This window comes from Talpa occidentalis, unplaced genomic scaffold (assembly GCF_014898055.3).
Source record: "Talpa occidentalis isolate TD23 unplaced genomic scaffold, MPIMG_talOcc4v2.1 talOcc4.10, whole genome shotgun sequence".
NCBI classification, from domain to species: domain Eukaryota; kingdom Metazoa; phylum Chordata; class Mammalia; order Eulipotyphla; family Talpidae; genus Talpa; species Talpa occidentalis.
In genome coordinates, this window is record NW_023600993.1 from 8432352 (window position 1) to 8448163 (window position 15812).

Here is a 15812-nt window from a genome sequence, read left to right on the forward strand (position 1 = left end):
CACAGAAGATTGGTCTCTGATAAGCTTGGCGCTGAGCCAGGAGCTGTCACCATTCCGAGCAGCGTGGTGCGAGGCCAGTATCCCTGTGTGCAGCCAAGTCCCCAGCCACGCCCTGTGCCCCTCAGCGGAAACCAGGGCCACTGGCTTCCTCTGTTTGCCCTGGGGGACCTCAGTGCTCAAGCTTAATTAGGAGTTACTTCATTATAAGCCACTTGCCTCTTTTCCTCTACGTGTTGTTACAGTGGGCGCATTCTGTTGACTTATGTTTTAAAATACACCGTGCATCACTAGGTTGTGTTATTTGTGAACTCGTCTAAGCAGGGGATGCGGTGGCACAGGCTTGTGTTATAAAGAGGGGGTGTTGGATTCGGGCCCCTTTGGTGATAGAACTATTGTGCTTTGACTGGGGGTGGCTTTGTGAACCGGCACGTGTGCTAAAAATGCCTGGACCTACACGTGCACACACGCAGCACACGAGTGGGAGTAAAACCGGCGTGCTGGACGGCACAGTGTCAGCCCCTGGCCATCGTCGTGCTCTGCGGTTTTGCAAGATGGGGTAAAGTCTACACAGGGTCTCGCTGCATGATTCTTTACAACTGCAGGTGGATCTACAATTATTGCAAAATAATATCTTTTTTAAATTAAAAAAGCAGGTGTTGGGTCAAATGAACTAGACCCCCAATGACTGGGACAGGTAGGCCAGCGACAACTCCCCCCAGTCCCTCCGAGGGAGGTCTTTGTGGTCACCAGCCTCTACCTCCCTGCCCTCCCCGACAGTTGAGACACCCCCCCACCCAGAGACCCTGGAGCCAGCATCGCCCAGAAAGGTACCACAAGCCCCTTTGCTGCCAGCTGGGGGCTGGTCAGCCTCTGGTGCTGCGTTTGAGACCCTGGAGCAGTTCTTTTCCACTCTCCCCAGCCTCTCCCAATCAGGGCCCTGTCCCACCCAGGGGATCCCCTCAGGCGGGCTCCCATGCTCCTCCATGCCCTCCACTGTCCACTCCCTCCAGCTCAGCCTCTGTCAGCGCCATCGCCAGTAGGCAGTAGATATGTCGTCACCTCGCTCTTTCCTTCCCTCGGTTCCCCCTTCTCCGCTTCCCACCCAGCAGCAGGGAGCTGCGACAGACAGATTGAACAATCCTGCAAATGCCATTTTGAAGACAAAAATGAAAACCAGCCCACTAAAACAAAAAGGTTAGGGAAAGCGAGGGCTCTTGATGAGTTTGTCAAGCTGCTAATTGACTATTCAGTGAATTGGCTTTTGGTGAATTGACTTGTCACATATTTCAGGAGGGTGGGGACAGGCCAGTGGATCTGGGCAGGTGTCGGCGCAGGGCCAGGCCGTCAGGGGATCTCAGGGCCAAGCTTAATTGGCAAGCCCCAGCCCAAGGCTTCCGGCCTCGTTGCTCCTGCTTATGCGATTTCTTGGGACTTGCGGGTTCCAAGTACCTGGGGTCTGGGCCAGAGCTGCCCCATGCCCCCACCCACCTGACATTCTTGGACCCTGGGGCACTGGCCTGACCCCAGAGGGACAATCTCTGGATTGTGAAGGGGTCCCCTCAGAGCAGGCCCTTCGCCCAGTAGCTGCCGATAGGAGTGTGGCTAATTGCAAGATGTTTTATTGGCTTTGGCGGTTTCATTCCTCTTCAAGACGGTCCCTGGCAGCTGTTTGGAATCGTTAATAAGGGAAGCAATGCATTTTTAATCACCACCGTCTCACTGAAACTCGCAGGCCATCTCTTGCCAGGCTTGTGGGGCTGGAGATAACACGGAGCGTTTTCCTCACATTTGCTCCCCATTAGCGAATAGAAGAGAGGCCTCACCGGGTCCAGCGGGCACGGCTGCAGGCGCCTCCCAGTGTCCCTCACATCCCCAGCCTCGGAAGGGCTGCAGCTGCTACCACCTCCAGGCTGCAGAGAGACGGATGTCCCTGAGCAGTGGTGGGGGCCAAGGAATCGGGTCGAGCAGCCCCTCCTGCTGCCGCAGGGCCCAATTTCCTTCAAGGCACTGCTCAGATGGATGCCCGCCTGTGCCACCCAGTGCTGTGTGACTGGGGACAGACTACTTAAGCTCTCTGAACTGGTTTCCTTTTCTGTAAGAGGGGGCCAATAATTCCAGCTTTGCTGGTGGTGGCCATAAGGAGTCAGTGAGGTATGAGGCCCAGGGTGGAGCTGCGATCTCTGAATATTGTTCTCCGCCCCTCACACTCTCCTCGATTCTTACTGCTCATGGATGGACTTTGGGACACTCTGGACTTCAGAAACCTGGACTGTAGGAAGGGAAGGAAACCAGGCTGGGGCTGAGGGCATGTACTAATCTGGAGCCTTTGGGTTGCAAAGACAGAAACTTTAGCTAGGAAGGGTTTTAACTGTCATGGTCAGTGAACAGCCCAGGGGTCTGGCTTCAGTGTGAGGGCGTCTTGGGGCTCGAACATTCTTGTCACCGTCACCTGCTTGCCTTTACCCCCAGCGCATGTTCTCATGGGGGACTCTGCTCCCCTGGAGATCCTCACACCCCACACATCCCAGGGCTCATGGCCATTCCAGAAACCAGTCCCAATGGCCCGGAGGAGGCCGTGTACTGATTGGCCAGCCTCTGTCACTTGTCCACCCCTGGAGCCGGGCAGGCGGACAGACAGGTCAGCCCACCTGAGCCACTGCTCTGGGAACTTAGGAAGAGGGTTCAAAGTGTATTTGTTAGGGAGGATCAGTGAGCTGAGGCCCGCTGGGGTACTGGGTTTAGAGAAGTGTCAGTCCAGCCAGCAGCCTCATCTCAGCATTGGGCACAGGCCTACAGCTGCCGGAGCCACAGCTGGGCCCCAGGAAGGCCAGTCCCGGGCAGGGAGCCTGGCCTCTGACCCCAGCGCAGAGCCTGAATCACCAACTCTGATGCCAGGGGCTCTGTGGACAGGGGGGTTGGGGGAGGAGGGTTTTCTGCCCAATGTGTCTGGGTAAGCCTGCAGGACACCTGATGCTCCAGGCCCAGCGGCGTCCCCCCCCCCCCCCCCCCGCCCAGGCTGCATCACCTCTCGTTCTTTGCCAACAGGGACCTACAACCAGAACTTGGCTTGCTCTTTCATCTTTCCTGTTCTCCCAATGGTATATATTAAGCAAAAAAAAAAAAAAAAAAAAAAAAAAAAAAGCTGCCTGGGGCGTTGTGTTACCCAAGGAAGTTCATCACTATTTTGAACCGACCTCATATCCTTCTTCCTGGCACCTCAGGGAGGGGAACCCTTCCTGGCTTGCTGGACCTCCCTGGGGAGAAGCAGTGTGAGGGTGAGGCAGAGCAGGGGCTGGGCTATGGCTGCAAGTTCCCTGTCCCTGTCTGTCAAGTCAGGCCCTAAGGCCAGCATGAGCTGCACAAGAAACATTCTCAGCTGTGAACAGCACCCTCGTGTCCACCTCACTTCCCAGCTTGCAGGGCACTCACATAGGAGGCCTCTGGGAGGCTCAGTCTCCGCTGTAGGCCCAGCAGGGCTTGGGGGCTCCAGGAGGTTCATCTCAGGACCCTGCTGGGCTGAGCTGGGCTTCAGACCCACTGGTCTGGATCTAGGCCCTGGACTCGACTGATGTGGTCCCAGGACGCAGTCAGCTCTCCCCCTACCTCTCATCCTCAGGGCGGCTGCTTCCCCTGAGCCTAGGGCTGAGGGCTCTCCCAGCCCAGATCACCATTGCAGGCTGGATGCCGCTCTTGCCAGACTGCTGGGCAGAGGAGGTGGCCCTTGGGCCCCGCCTCCCTGGGAGACCAGAGCCTGGCATGGAACAGCTTGTGGTGTTTCTCAGTGAGAGAAGGAGGCCCCACACTGTCTACTTCAGCCTGAAGTTGGTCTCTGCTCTCTCTCATCCAGAAAGCAGCACCCAGACAGCTCCCCATGCCAGGCCGAGCAGGGTGTGAGGGGAAAACCCAGGTGGTCTGACGGGGAGGTCACTTCAATTGTCAGAACAGAGTGACCAGAGTGCCCACAAGGATCTGCCTGAGGCTAGGAGGCAGGGAGAGAAGATGGCATCCAAGGCATTGCAGACTGGTGCCCAGGGGCTTGGGTGCGAAGACAGGCTCCGGATGTGAGGACAGGCTCCGGATGTGAGGGAGACACCTGTGGGACAGCCAGGAGGGGCCGGGGAACACCTTCCTGGGTGTGCCTGGAGATTGGGGTGCGGGACATCAGTCAGGACACTGCCTGCTCCAACCACCCTCAGCCCTACACCCTGGGGCTCAGCCCCACCCAGCTGCTGACTGCCACAGCTGCAGCCACTAGCCATCCGCGGAGGCCAAGGGCACCCAAGGCCTGCTGCCAGGGCTGCAGCCATCTGCCAGGAGAATGAGCTGAGTCCCAAGCAGAGACCAGACGCGTGGGGAACAGAGCGTGCTGTGATGGCACGCTGCCGCCCCTGAAATAGAAGCCCCCACGCACGGCCTTCAGCTGAGCTTTCCTCTCCAGCTCCTCTCTTCCAATCACTGGGGTGGGGCCCAGTTTATCCAGAGACCACCACATTCCTGGATCCAAAGATGGGGGGCCTAAAGAACTCTGCCACCAGACCCCCTCTAGGTTTCAGGCTCCTCTGCAGCCCTCAGGAAAGTGTCCCCACGCACAACAACGGTCTGCCTCCTGCTGCTGCAGGCTGGGGTCCCTCAGCACACTTGGCCCCCTTCCCCCTTCCTCTCTGTCCTGCCCTACTCGCTCCCAGTCCAATCCCCACAGGTATCCTCACATGCTGTGTGACCAAGGACAAGCCTCTTCCCCTCTTTGTACCTTCTCACCCCTGTCAGGTGGTGATAGGATCCACCCCCAGGAGCCTGCTAGGACCAAGGCCGAGTGTCCAGGGCCTCACCCCAGAGGCCACATAGCAAGTTTGGGCCTAATGGTCTCCGGCCACTCTGAGCCTGTTTCCCCATGAGGTTTTCATGAAAGCGCCTAGCCCAGGGCCCAGCCAGCAGTAAGTAGGTTCTGGAAAACGTTCACTGTGGCCTTTAATGAGTTTAACTATGTTGAATTAACACCCCCAGTTTGTAGAAAGCATCTGCAAATCTAAAGGGCTGCCTGTTCTGGACCCACTGCCCAGGCTCCTGGCCCTCAGAAGCAGGGAGCCTGGATTCTCCTTGAATGTGGCTGCCGGGGTGGGGCAGGGAGACGGAGGTCTCCAAGTCCTGTCCCATCCAGCCCTCACTTTGTGGCCCTGTGCTTGGTGGCGTGAGGCCAGTTGGGGTGCTCCTGGCCACTCTCTGGGAGGGCCCTTGGTTGCTGGGGGCAGTTGAGAGGGACTCTTTCACATCTTTCTCATTTTCCCTTTGATCCCTGAATCTGCATTAGTTATTTAAAAAAATGTCTAAATGCGTAGGTTGCCGGGTTTGGTTTTTTCCCCAGAAATCCCCCCAGTGAATGAACACCCCGGGGAATGCTCACCTTAGCAAACCCTCCACCCAGGATGTTCTGGCTGGGTATCATGTATGGGATGACGGGTTGGTGGGGACACTGGAGCGAAGGCAGGGACAGGGCCCACAAACCGAGGTCAGGATCCAAGGAGGCCACTTACAGCTGGGATGCCTTAGGCAGGTCTCGGCCTCATGGGCCTCAGTTTCCTCATCTGTGAAATGGGGGTAAGAAACTCTGGCTCTGCAGGCAGGCTGACTTGAGGATTAAGTGAGCACCTGCCAGCACCTGAAAATACTTGCCAGGGATGAGGTCGAAAACCCACGAAGGACCCTCCAGAAAAGCCAGAGGGATCCCAGCGGGTTTGCTGGAGGCTCCTTTCCCCAAGTAAGGGGGTGCTACCCGGCAGGTCTTGCAGGGCAGGAGCTCTGGGTTTGGAAGGTGTGAGACCTCTCCCTCCCACCCTTGCCTATGCTGAACCAAGTAAAGCATCTCTCAGCTCCCCACCCATCAGGGAATCAGGCCTGGAAATGACAGTCTATGGCAGCCAAAGGACACCAGGGCACAGGCTGGCCAGGCCCCCAGTCCCCAGGTGAGACCTCAGCCCACTCCACTGACCTCGAAAGACCGGTGTGCCTTCGCCAGCTGTCCGGGCCCTAGACCTTAAGGAGAAAGGCCCTGAGGGGCCCCTCAGGGTTGCAGAAGAAACTGGGGTATGCCGCTAGGGTCTTCTCTGTGCCTCTGGGCAGGAGGGCATGGCCAGGTGGACCTTCTTATCTAAGTCAGGCCTTGTTCTTGCAGCAGATGCCTGGCTGGCACTGGGTGGCCAGTAGGTGGAATGAAGGAATCGTCCCAGAGTGGCCTGAGATGCTCGGAGCCCAGAGTTAGGGAACACTTCTCTAAACAAACCTCCACATAGCACATAATGGGAAACTGAGCCCTAGAGAGAAGACTCACACCAGGCCTCAGCCCAGGGCACTGCCTGGCTGCCCTGAGTTCTTTCTCCACACCTCTGTCAAGAGACTTCACATACACACACACCCTCCCCAGTACAGGGAGGGGCAACCTCCTGCCAGGCTGCCTGGCAGGATGGAGGGCCGTGGAGGCCAGCCCAGAAGAAACCGCTTTGCTGTGCAGAGTGATGGGGCTCCATGCTGCTGGGCAGGGCTATCTGGGTTGCAGAACTAGGACAGGAAACCCAGGGGTGGTGGGCAGGAACCCTCTATGGCCTTCTAAGAGGGAGCCTTCGGGTGGGGACTTGGATACGAGGACTAGACAGCTAGGTGTGAGCCAGGATGGCAGCAACTCGTGTCTGCCTGGGCTACGAGGCCTCTCCAGCTGTCAGCCCCAGGAGCTTCACTGCAGCCTCTAAGGCAGGAAGATCAGCCCCATTCCATGGAGAAGGAAACTGAAGCTGAGGTCCACCAGAACGGGGAGCCCAGTGGGTCTGTGTGACCCCTGTGTGTGACATTGGGCAAACAGCCTCAGGACGAAGGGAAGAAACAACAGGCAGCCTCGCATGGGGGAGTGTTCCTGGGGCCACCTCTTACCTTCTCTGCTTCTCTGTCTCCGGAGCCCAAACAGGAAGGAGGACAGCAGGCCACTGGCCAAGGCACATGGGCCGTGGTGAGGGGTGCGGCCCAGACTCAGTGAGGGGTGCGGCCCAGACTCGGCCATCTCAATAGGCGCTTTCTTTCTGCAGTCCCGCAGGGAGCCGGAGCACAGACCGGACATGCTGTTACTCACGTGGCCCCGTGTCATGGCTCACGGCTGGTACATGTGGCCTGGCACAGAGTGGGCCTGGGGGTAGAAAGGTCCACTGCCTCCCCCCTTGCCCTTCTTTCTGCCCCAAAAGGAGAAACTTCTGGAGCCCTGAGATCTGCCCAGCAGTCCCACTGCGGCCCGTAGGAGTGTGGGTCCAGCCTCCTGGGTCTGCATTCCTGTGTACCCAGAGCCGTAAAAACTGCCCACCCTGTGACCCAGCAATTCCAGGCATCAGTCCTAAAGGAACATCCGTGGCAGGGCACAGAGGCCTTATTGATGAGCTGCTCCCGCAGCCCTGTTTACCAGGGAGACGGGAGAGGGAGCCAAGTCCGCCCATGCCCTCAGGGGTTCCAAGCAGCTTTCAGGGGGTGACGTGGAGGAATGTTTGACAACCTAAAAAAAACACACTGGAGAAAAGTGTCAGGGAGGGATGTGTTTTGCGTGTTAGAGAATATTTTTGTGTACTGAAAACATATAAACATCTGGCAACAGGCACACATTTAGAAGGACCTGGCCAGAAATATCCGCAAATATTAACACTGTTTATTCTCTAGGGAGCTGGTTTAGAGGGTAATTTTATTTTCCGTGGTGTGCCCCACTGTTATTTTCTGAAGTTGATATGGTAAATATGTACTCATTTAATAAGACGGAGGGGGCAGCATAACCGGGGAGGTATATGTCCTTCCCTACCCCTTTGGGAACTGAGGTAAATTCCGCAGGACCCTGTGGCAGTCTGGGGCCACCTCAACTCAAGCTTCTTCCTGGCACATGTCCTCACCCCAGACAAGAGCTGAGCCACTCCCTGCCTCCAGAGACAGGCTGCTCCAGAAGCAACAGGGGCTGTGAACTGACTCCCAGGGTGGGCAGGAGAACATGGAGGGACCATGCCCCACAGACCCCCGGAGCCTGCCTCACCCCCGTTCTGCCTCTGCCCACTTCCCGTGGCTCCCCATTCCTTCTCAGGAACAAACAAGCTCATCCTCAGATCTGAGACACAATAGCTCAACCTGTCGCAGCCTTGCCCCCCCACCCCCACCCCAGGGCGTCCAGATATTCCTTCCAGAAAGCACAGTATGCCCAGAATCCGTCCAGCGGCAGATGCGTGCCTGCGTGTGTTTCTGACACCTTTTTGAGCTTGAAAGGCGCTAGGAGATTAGCTGGTTTCTTAGAGACCCGTCTGGGGAACTTTTCAAAACGAAGATGCACATTAACAGACAGGCCGTGGAAGGAGACAGGCAGATGGCAGATAAACACAGGAAATCCTCGTCAGCATCATTAGCTGCCAGGGGAGTGCAGACTGAAGCCCCAGTGTGATCTCCCCTCAGATCCACCACAGCGGCAAACGTCACAAATGGCGGCAACACGAAAGGCAGGGGAGGAAGCAGAGAAACGGGATCACCCACACACCGCGGGAGGGACGCCCGGCAGCGCCACTGCTCTGGAAGGCTCTTTGGTAGTTTCTTTTCAGAGGAAAAACACATTTACCCTATAACCCTGCCGGTGTATTCTTGGGTCTCCCAGAGAAGTGAAGGCTTGTGTTCACACCAAAACCTGTATGATGAGAATGTTTGTGGCCCTTCTGTTCAAATGACCTCCAAACTGGAGACTGCCCAGATGCCCTTTCAAAGTGAATAGATAGACTGTGGTTCGTCCATGCTGTGAAGTATTATTCAGCCATAAAAAGGAAGGAATGTCAATGGAATAACTTGGATGCACCTCGAGGGAATGCTGTTCAGAGAAAAGGGCAGTCTGAAAGTTGTATATTGTACAGTTCCTCTGGTATAGCATTTTTAAAAATTGATTGAAGTAATGTTGGTTACGACTAGGCATACAGCGTTATGCCTACATTATAATCTGCACCAACTCGAGTTACCATCCGCCATCCTAACGTTCTCAAAGTGACAGAACGATGGAGGCAGGAAACAGCTTGGTGCTTGTGGGGGGCAGAGGAGAGGGTAGGCAGGGGCCAGTGCTGGAGCAGCTCTCTGGCTGGGTTGCGGCGCGGGGGAGGGCGGCTTACACCAGGCTACATGCACTGGTGCTTGGGGAACTGGTGGGAGCAGAAGGACACCATTGGACTGCCCCAGTGTCGGTTTCCTTATACTTGAGCTGTAAAGATGTCATCTTTGGGGAGAGGTGTGGGGGACCTCCCTGGAGGTTTTATTTTGCAACTTTCTGTGAATCTATGATTACTTCAAAGTGAAAGAGTTAAAGACACAAAACAAGCCAAGGTACAGGAATACACACCCCCTCCCCCGCCCCAGGCTCTGATGTAACTGGTTTGGTTGGATTAGCACCCAGGCCTCGTTATTTCTTAAAACACCCCAGCACCTACTATGCAGCAGGGATGGGAACCTGACCACTCTGGAGTCTCAGCAGAGGGGCAGCGGGGCAGAGAGGGAAAGGATTGTTCTAAGGCCACACCACTGGGGGAGTTGAAAGGAAAGGACCACCAGCTCCTTTAAGCCCAGGGTCTGGATTTTCTCTGCTGCTCCAGACTGGAGCTGAACCAGGCAGTTTAGGGTTTTGATTTGTTGTGAGTTTTTACTGGAATACAGTGTCTGGCTTATTGAATTTTTATTAACTGGTATAATCCAGTTTTTATTACTGGTATAATCATCCAATAGAAGACCAGCCCCGCCCCACCCTGGGGAGTCCCCTTGTGTCCCCCAGGGGACCCTCTCCTGACTTCTTACAGCACAGAGCAGTTTTTCCTGTTCTTGAACTTTGTGTAAATGGTTGACATAGTTTAGAAGCTGTGCCAGGGAGAGGGACTAGTGCAGCCAGTATTTTCTGAAGGAAAAGGAAGTGGCCTCCCTAGGAGCCCCATAAAGTAGGACTGGCGGTGGGGGAAGCCTTCCCAAGGGCAGATTCAGAAAAAGGACTGTCCCTAAGTTGCTTCATCCAGGGTGGCTAGAACAGGCTGTTTGTTCCCCAAGCCCAAGCCAGAGGAGCAGCTGGAGCCCTGCCCAGCTCTATGCCCACAAGCTTGGTCCAGGTCCCCCAAAGATCCCAGGGCCCTGGACAGGGAGAGGTGAAACAGCTCCACAGGCATGAACAGAGCTCTGGACTTGGGACTGACAAACCAGACAAGTCCCGGCATCCCTCCCAGTCCTGGTCACCAGTTACATAGCATGAGTCTAAACGACGATTTTATATATGTGAGTAAACCAGATATCTGCTAGCACAGAATTAAAGTGTTAATATGACCCATTCACATTTTATTTTCTGTTGGTATGGTGCGGTAATATGATATGTGTGTACTACAACATCCTAATCTTTTGAATCCTAGATTAGTCATAACTAGTATTTATGGAATATTGTCACTGTGCCTGGCACTCTTTTAACTCATTAACCTATTCAGTCTTCCCAAAATAATACAGATGAGGACACTAAACTGAGGCACAGAGAGGTTCATTAACTTGCCCAAGACCGCACAGCTCAGACATGGTGTTATAGAGCAACCCCGATATTAAACGGGTTCCTGGCTGTGGGTCCTCACCCGCGCGCTTTAAAGGGACTTATGAATACTCTACTACAGACACACGCAAAAGGTTAATAAAAGGTTTATTTACAAGAGAAAAAGAAATAAGGAAAATGTACAACTCAGGGAGAAAATAGGGAAATAAAGTCTTTAATGCGTCCTACCCGATCCGACGACCTGGAAGCCCAAAGTCACTCTCCGAGCTGGCTGGACGCTGCGAGCTGGCGGAGAGCCAAAATGGGGGATCCCCAAAGCCCACGTGTCTGCCTTTTGTATCCACCTGGCTGCTTACCCCCACCCTCCGGTCCCAGCCACCTTCCCTTTGGTGGTGATGGGATGTGGAGTTCCCAGTGTCTTTGGCTTTGGCCTGGGGTGGGGGTGGAGTCCACAAAGCCTGTATGGAATTTGCTTTGGGACAGCCTTTTCCCCCTAACAATGGCAAACCTAGGATCTGAACCCTGGTCTTCTTGGTTTTGGAACTCAGGTCATAACCTTTAAGTTCTACTACTTCAATAGCTGCTATTATATGTATTAATAATAATAATAGCTGTGTCCGAATCTCAAATCTGCATGTGCTGGTACTGTTACAGGGCAGCCTAACAGTACCATCTGGTTTACAAAGCACTTTTTCTCTGTGGGCAGTATCTCATCTTTCCTCCCAACCTCCATGTGTGATGGAGTTGTTCTCACCATCCCATGTTCCCCACGAGGCCACCGAAGCTTAGAGGGGTTCTGTCATGTTCTGGGCTAGTATTGGGGTTTGCACCTAGGAGGTTGGTTCTAAATCCAGGTGTGCTGGACTGGGGCCCTCTCCAGCGGGCTGTACACCCTCACTTGGCCTCTCGTGCTGGCCAGCAGGCTGAGTAGCTCAGGAAGGTGGGAGAGAGGACAGTCCTCAGTCTGTTGCTGACTCACCGCACGGACCCCCAGGGAGCACAGCACAGAGAGAGTCCTGACTGGGTTCTTTGGGGAGCCAGCAAGGCACAAGGAGGGGTTACTGACAAGGGGTTTGGGCCACCAGGGAATCCATGAGCGGACGGAGATGTGGGTGGGGAGGAGTAGAAAGCCTAGGCAGGGGCTGGCCCCTGCCTTAGGGTTTTGGCTGGGCCATGGCATGCCAGGCTGGCCCTGTGTGACTACCTGGCCCCTTCCATCCAGTGAAGGCAGGTCACACACAACACCTAGTCCCCATCTTCACGTGTATGCTTGGTAATGGCCCTGTCTGGTTGGCAGATATCATGCACCCTTTGCAGTCTTGGCTCCATGAGTCACAGTGTCACCATCCCTTTGTCAGGGCTGTGTTAACACCAGTGCCTGGCATGTAAGAAGTGCTCCAGAAATATTCACTGTTATTAGGGAAATGGGGAGAGAAAAGGAAGGAAGGAAAGGAGGGGAAGGAAAGGTGGAGGGAAGAAAAATATCTGCCTGGCGGAACAAGGTAGGCAAAGAAGGCTGCACAATGGTGCTGACATTTGAGCAGGGTTTTGTAGGATGAATAGGAGTTTGCTGCAGGATAAAGAGGCAGGGAATTGTGTCTCTGGATTGGTATTGCAAGTACAGGGCACCCCTGGGCTACACACTCAGCATTTGCAAAAAAAAAAAAAGCAGGAGGTGTGAATTCCTTGTACTTTATGAGAGTCATGCAAGGGTTGGATGAGGAAGTATTTGGAAAAAGCCCCTGGCATGAGATGGACTCTCTGAAGTAGCCAGGGGGTAGAGGCAGCAGCCAGCTTGTGTGTGCATGGGAAGGGGCTGTCTGTAGCCAGCGTGCCTATGGGTAGAGCTACAAGCTGGCAGACCCAGGCCCCAGTTGGATCCAGGCCACTCCCCAGGGTAGATCCATGAGTGTGACTGAGACAAGCCTCCGGCTGCGACGCTCCCTGTGGGAGCTCAAACAGGAACTGGACTTGACACTGCCAAGCGCCCCTGTGCCTGAGCCCCCTGAACTGGTGTGTGGGGTAGTGATGGGGCAACTTCTCGGCTGACCCATAGGAGGGAAAGAAAGCACATGGTTTCTTGCATGTGGGATCTGAACACTTCCCCCAAAGCAGCCCACCTATGCCAGGGCCTGCTCCTGTCACCCCGTGTGGCCTGAGCTGGCTGCCAGGGAGGTTTGTTGTGTGTGTGGGGTCATCGGTAACCCTGTCTCACTTTTTACCATCCCAGGAGCTCCCTGGAGACCGGAAGCAGCCTCTCCACTGACCGATACAGGTACTGTCCTTCCTCCACTCCTGGCTCCCCAGGGCCCGCTGGGCCTACTCTTCCCATCAGTACCAAGAGGACATCAAGGGAAATTAGCCCCACTATCCGGCCCTAAAGATCCCCCAGGGACCAGAGGGACTTCTGAACGTCCTTGAGAATAAGTCCAGCTGGGAGTGGTCCCCACAAAAGCCAGAGCTCAGCTGAAAACCAGGCCTCAGCTAATGGTCTCCCAAAGAACCAGGGTGCAGACAAAGTTTCTATGGGATTCAAAATTGGTCAGTCTGAGGGCTGGCTCACAGCCAGCAGTTCCCACAAGGACGGAAGCTGTCATCTGAGTGAGGAACCAATGGTTTCTGTTGCTTTCAGACCGCGCTTGGTGGGGGTGGGGGGTGTCTGAAGTTCTCTGCATCCGAGTGTCGTGTGTCTTGGTGTTTCCATAAACTGTCTTCAGGGAATGCATTCTGTGTCTTCACAAGAAAGGGCTGCAGGCTGCAGCATGGAGGAGAGGGCCAGGACGGAAATCAGCCACCTCTGCTCACAGTCCAGTGAAAGACGAGTGCGGGCAGCTGGTCCTGGGGTGGGTTTGGCACCGGGGACCGTGTGCGGTGTGGCCATATGTCTTGGGGAGGAGGGGGCGTCCGCAGTGCATTGCACAGGTGACCGGTTGGCTGGTCCCCTCTTTGGGGTTGGGAGAGGAGCCCTCCCAGCAAAGGTCACATTGTGAGGACCTGGGAAGGGTAGATACAGCCGGAGCATTGACAACAGGGATGGGTGAGCTGGAAGGTCAGACCAGGGCTGAGTTCTGCCGAGAGCGCCAGCTGGAGGCTTGCAGGGCGGTGAGGCCTGGCCCAGAGACTCCTGAGGGCCCAGGGCCCAGGAATAGGTGTGAGGGGGTGAGGGGCAATGGCCGCTAGGCTGAGGTGAGATTGTCCTAGCAGTCTGGGATCAGCCAATTCAAAGGTCCCGAGGCGGAGCATGCTGGACATATTGGAGGAGCAGAGAGGCCGGTGCTGAGCGGGATCTGGCCCCACTCCTGACTCTTGACCTCCTCTTCAGAGCCCCGTTCCATGTTCCCAATTCACAAATAAGGAAAACTGAGGTCCTGAGACTAGACAGTCAGTGCCAGCCCAGGACTAGCTCCAGAGCTCCCACGACCCCCCCACGGCCAGGGGGGCACCTGGCCTCTGTACCCTTTCTCCACTGCCGTGGCACCGGCTTTGCTGCTTTGTGGGAGCCCCTGAGAAACCCAGCTCCAGTGGAGGAGGTGCCTTTCGACAGGACTGGTCCCACGGAGGTTCTAGAGGCCCCGCGCACAGCCTGGGAATCCAGAAACAAAGGTCCCAGCCAGTAATTGCCTCCTTTCAAAGGCACAGCCGGCTTCCTCTGCCATGGGGCAGCGTGAGAGGGAAGCTAATGACCTTGTCTAGGGGGAGGGGCGGCCAGCACTCCAGGGCCAGCACTACCTGGCGTGCAGGCTCATCCCCGGCAGATGGCCACTGCCACTCTCCTTCCCACCTGCCTGGGACATCAGCACAGCCACCCAGGGGCTCATCTCACCCAGCCTGGGGGGGGTGGGCGTTGCCCATTATGGAGGCGGGGAGAGGGGCCCTATGTCCAGCCTGGTCCATCCTAATGACATGAGCTCCGCATTCCCCATTTGGACAGTGGGTGGCTTGCACTGAGCCATGCACGCTGGGATATTTCCAAAGGAAAGTGCTCTCCAGAGTAAGCTTTCTCACCCAAGTGACTTTGGAGCCAGGTCATTCGTTAAGGTGGGGGCCTGTCCTGGACCCTATCAGATTTGTGGCTGCCAGTGAATGTCACTAGATACCAGTCACTGCCCTCCCCAGTTGTGACAGCCCCACTTTCTCCAGACATTGCCAGATGTCCCCTGAGTGCTCCCCACCCCCACACCCCCATTGGGACCCAGTGGTTTAGAAGCCACATGCTTGCCAATGACAGATGAGCAGATGCCCTCCTGGGATGGGGGAATCAGACCCCTGGTTCCACACCAGCCCTTGTAAGCCGGGCAGCTTGGCAGAGCCCAGCCCTTGCAACCCCAGCTCTGGCCTGAGGCGGCTGTGCCCTGGGCAGCATCCCTCACACAGGGATAGGTCTTTCCTGTCTCCTCATCTCTGGTTGGGGGTGGGAAGTGGGGATATCAAGGCTTCCTTAAGAGGATACCACTGTTTTGAAAATGATGTTGGGCAGACGAACTCCAACTGTCAGAGCGATGAGTGTGGGGTGCTTAGGAGGCTGCTTTGTGCTTTAAGAACCTTCCATCCATGAGAGATCCCTGCAGGGGCACGGCCAGAAGAGGCAGCTCTGTGCAGCAGCGGGGGACAGAGAGGCAGTAAACAGACCAACCAACAAGGTCGTTTCAGAGGTGGGCGATTCAGACAGGTGGGGAGAGAAAGGGCATTCTGGTGGGGAAAGGCTCTAAGGGGGTATCTGAGGAGTCCTGGGCTTGGGTGTCTGGACCCTCAGAGCAGTCAGCCTGTCAGTAGGTGCCGGGTTGGACGGAGGCCCGCAGTCGCTTAGGAGTTCGGCCTTTATTCTAAGAGCAGTGGGAGGCTGCAAGAGGGTGGGGGCAGAACGGACTCCGAGGTCCCTGCCACCACTGGCATAGGGCATGGGCCTCAGGGCAGGACCAGAGACAGGGACCCCCCAGGAGGAGTGCAGGGGAGAAAGAGTCTCTCAGGGCACCCTGTCCCTGCTCAACAATGCTCCTGCATGGCCACAGCCCCTCAGCCCAGCCGCTCCCCTACCCACCCCCCTCCTCTCTAGAGACAGGAGTCCTCTCCTGGCAGCCAATGAGCGGCTGTCATTTCACTTCCATTTTAGATTTTATCAATGTGTCCCTGTCGCCCTGGCAACCGCACTGGGCGGCCTTGTCAGTCTTTCTGCCTCTGCCTTTCAGAGCTGAGCTGCTCCCACCCACACCATGTGGCTACGTGGTGAGTTTTCACTCTCGCAGGCCAAACTGGGATTCCA

At 55.9% G+C, this 15812-nt stretch overlaps 1 protein-coding gene across 3 annotated transcripts in view; it reads left to right on the forward strand.

Annotated features, from left to right (window-relative positions):
• Window positions 1-15812, forward strand: part of IQSEC1 (IQ motif and Sec7 domain ArfGEF 1) — a 197209-nt gene that overhangs the window by 52065 nt on the left and 129332 nt on the right. For 2 of the 3 annotated variants that reach the window (XM_037523813.2, XM_054700601.1), the window contains one exon: window positions 12783-12827. The exons of the other annotated variant lie outside the window; for it this stretch is intronic. Coding sequence is in view for 1 of the 2 variants with exons in the window: in XM_054700601.1 (XP_054556576.1) it covers window positions 12783-12827 (45 nt within the window). In the remaining variant the exon portion in view is untranslated. The remainder of the gene's footprint in view (window positions 1-12782; window positions 12828-15812) is intronic. 3 annotated transcript variants of the gene reach the window in all.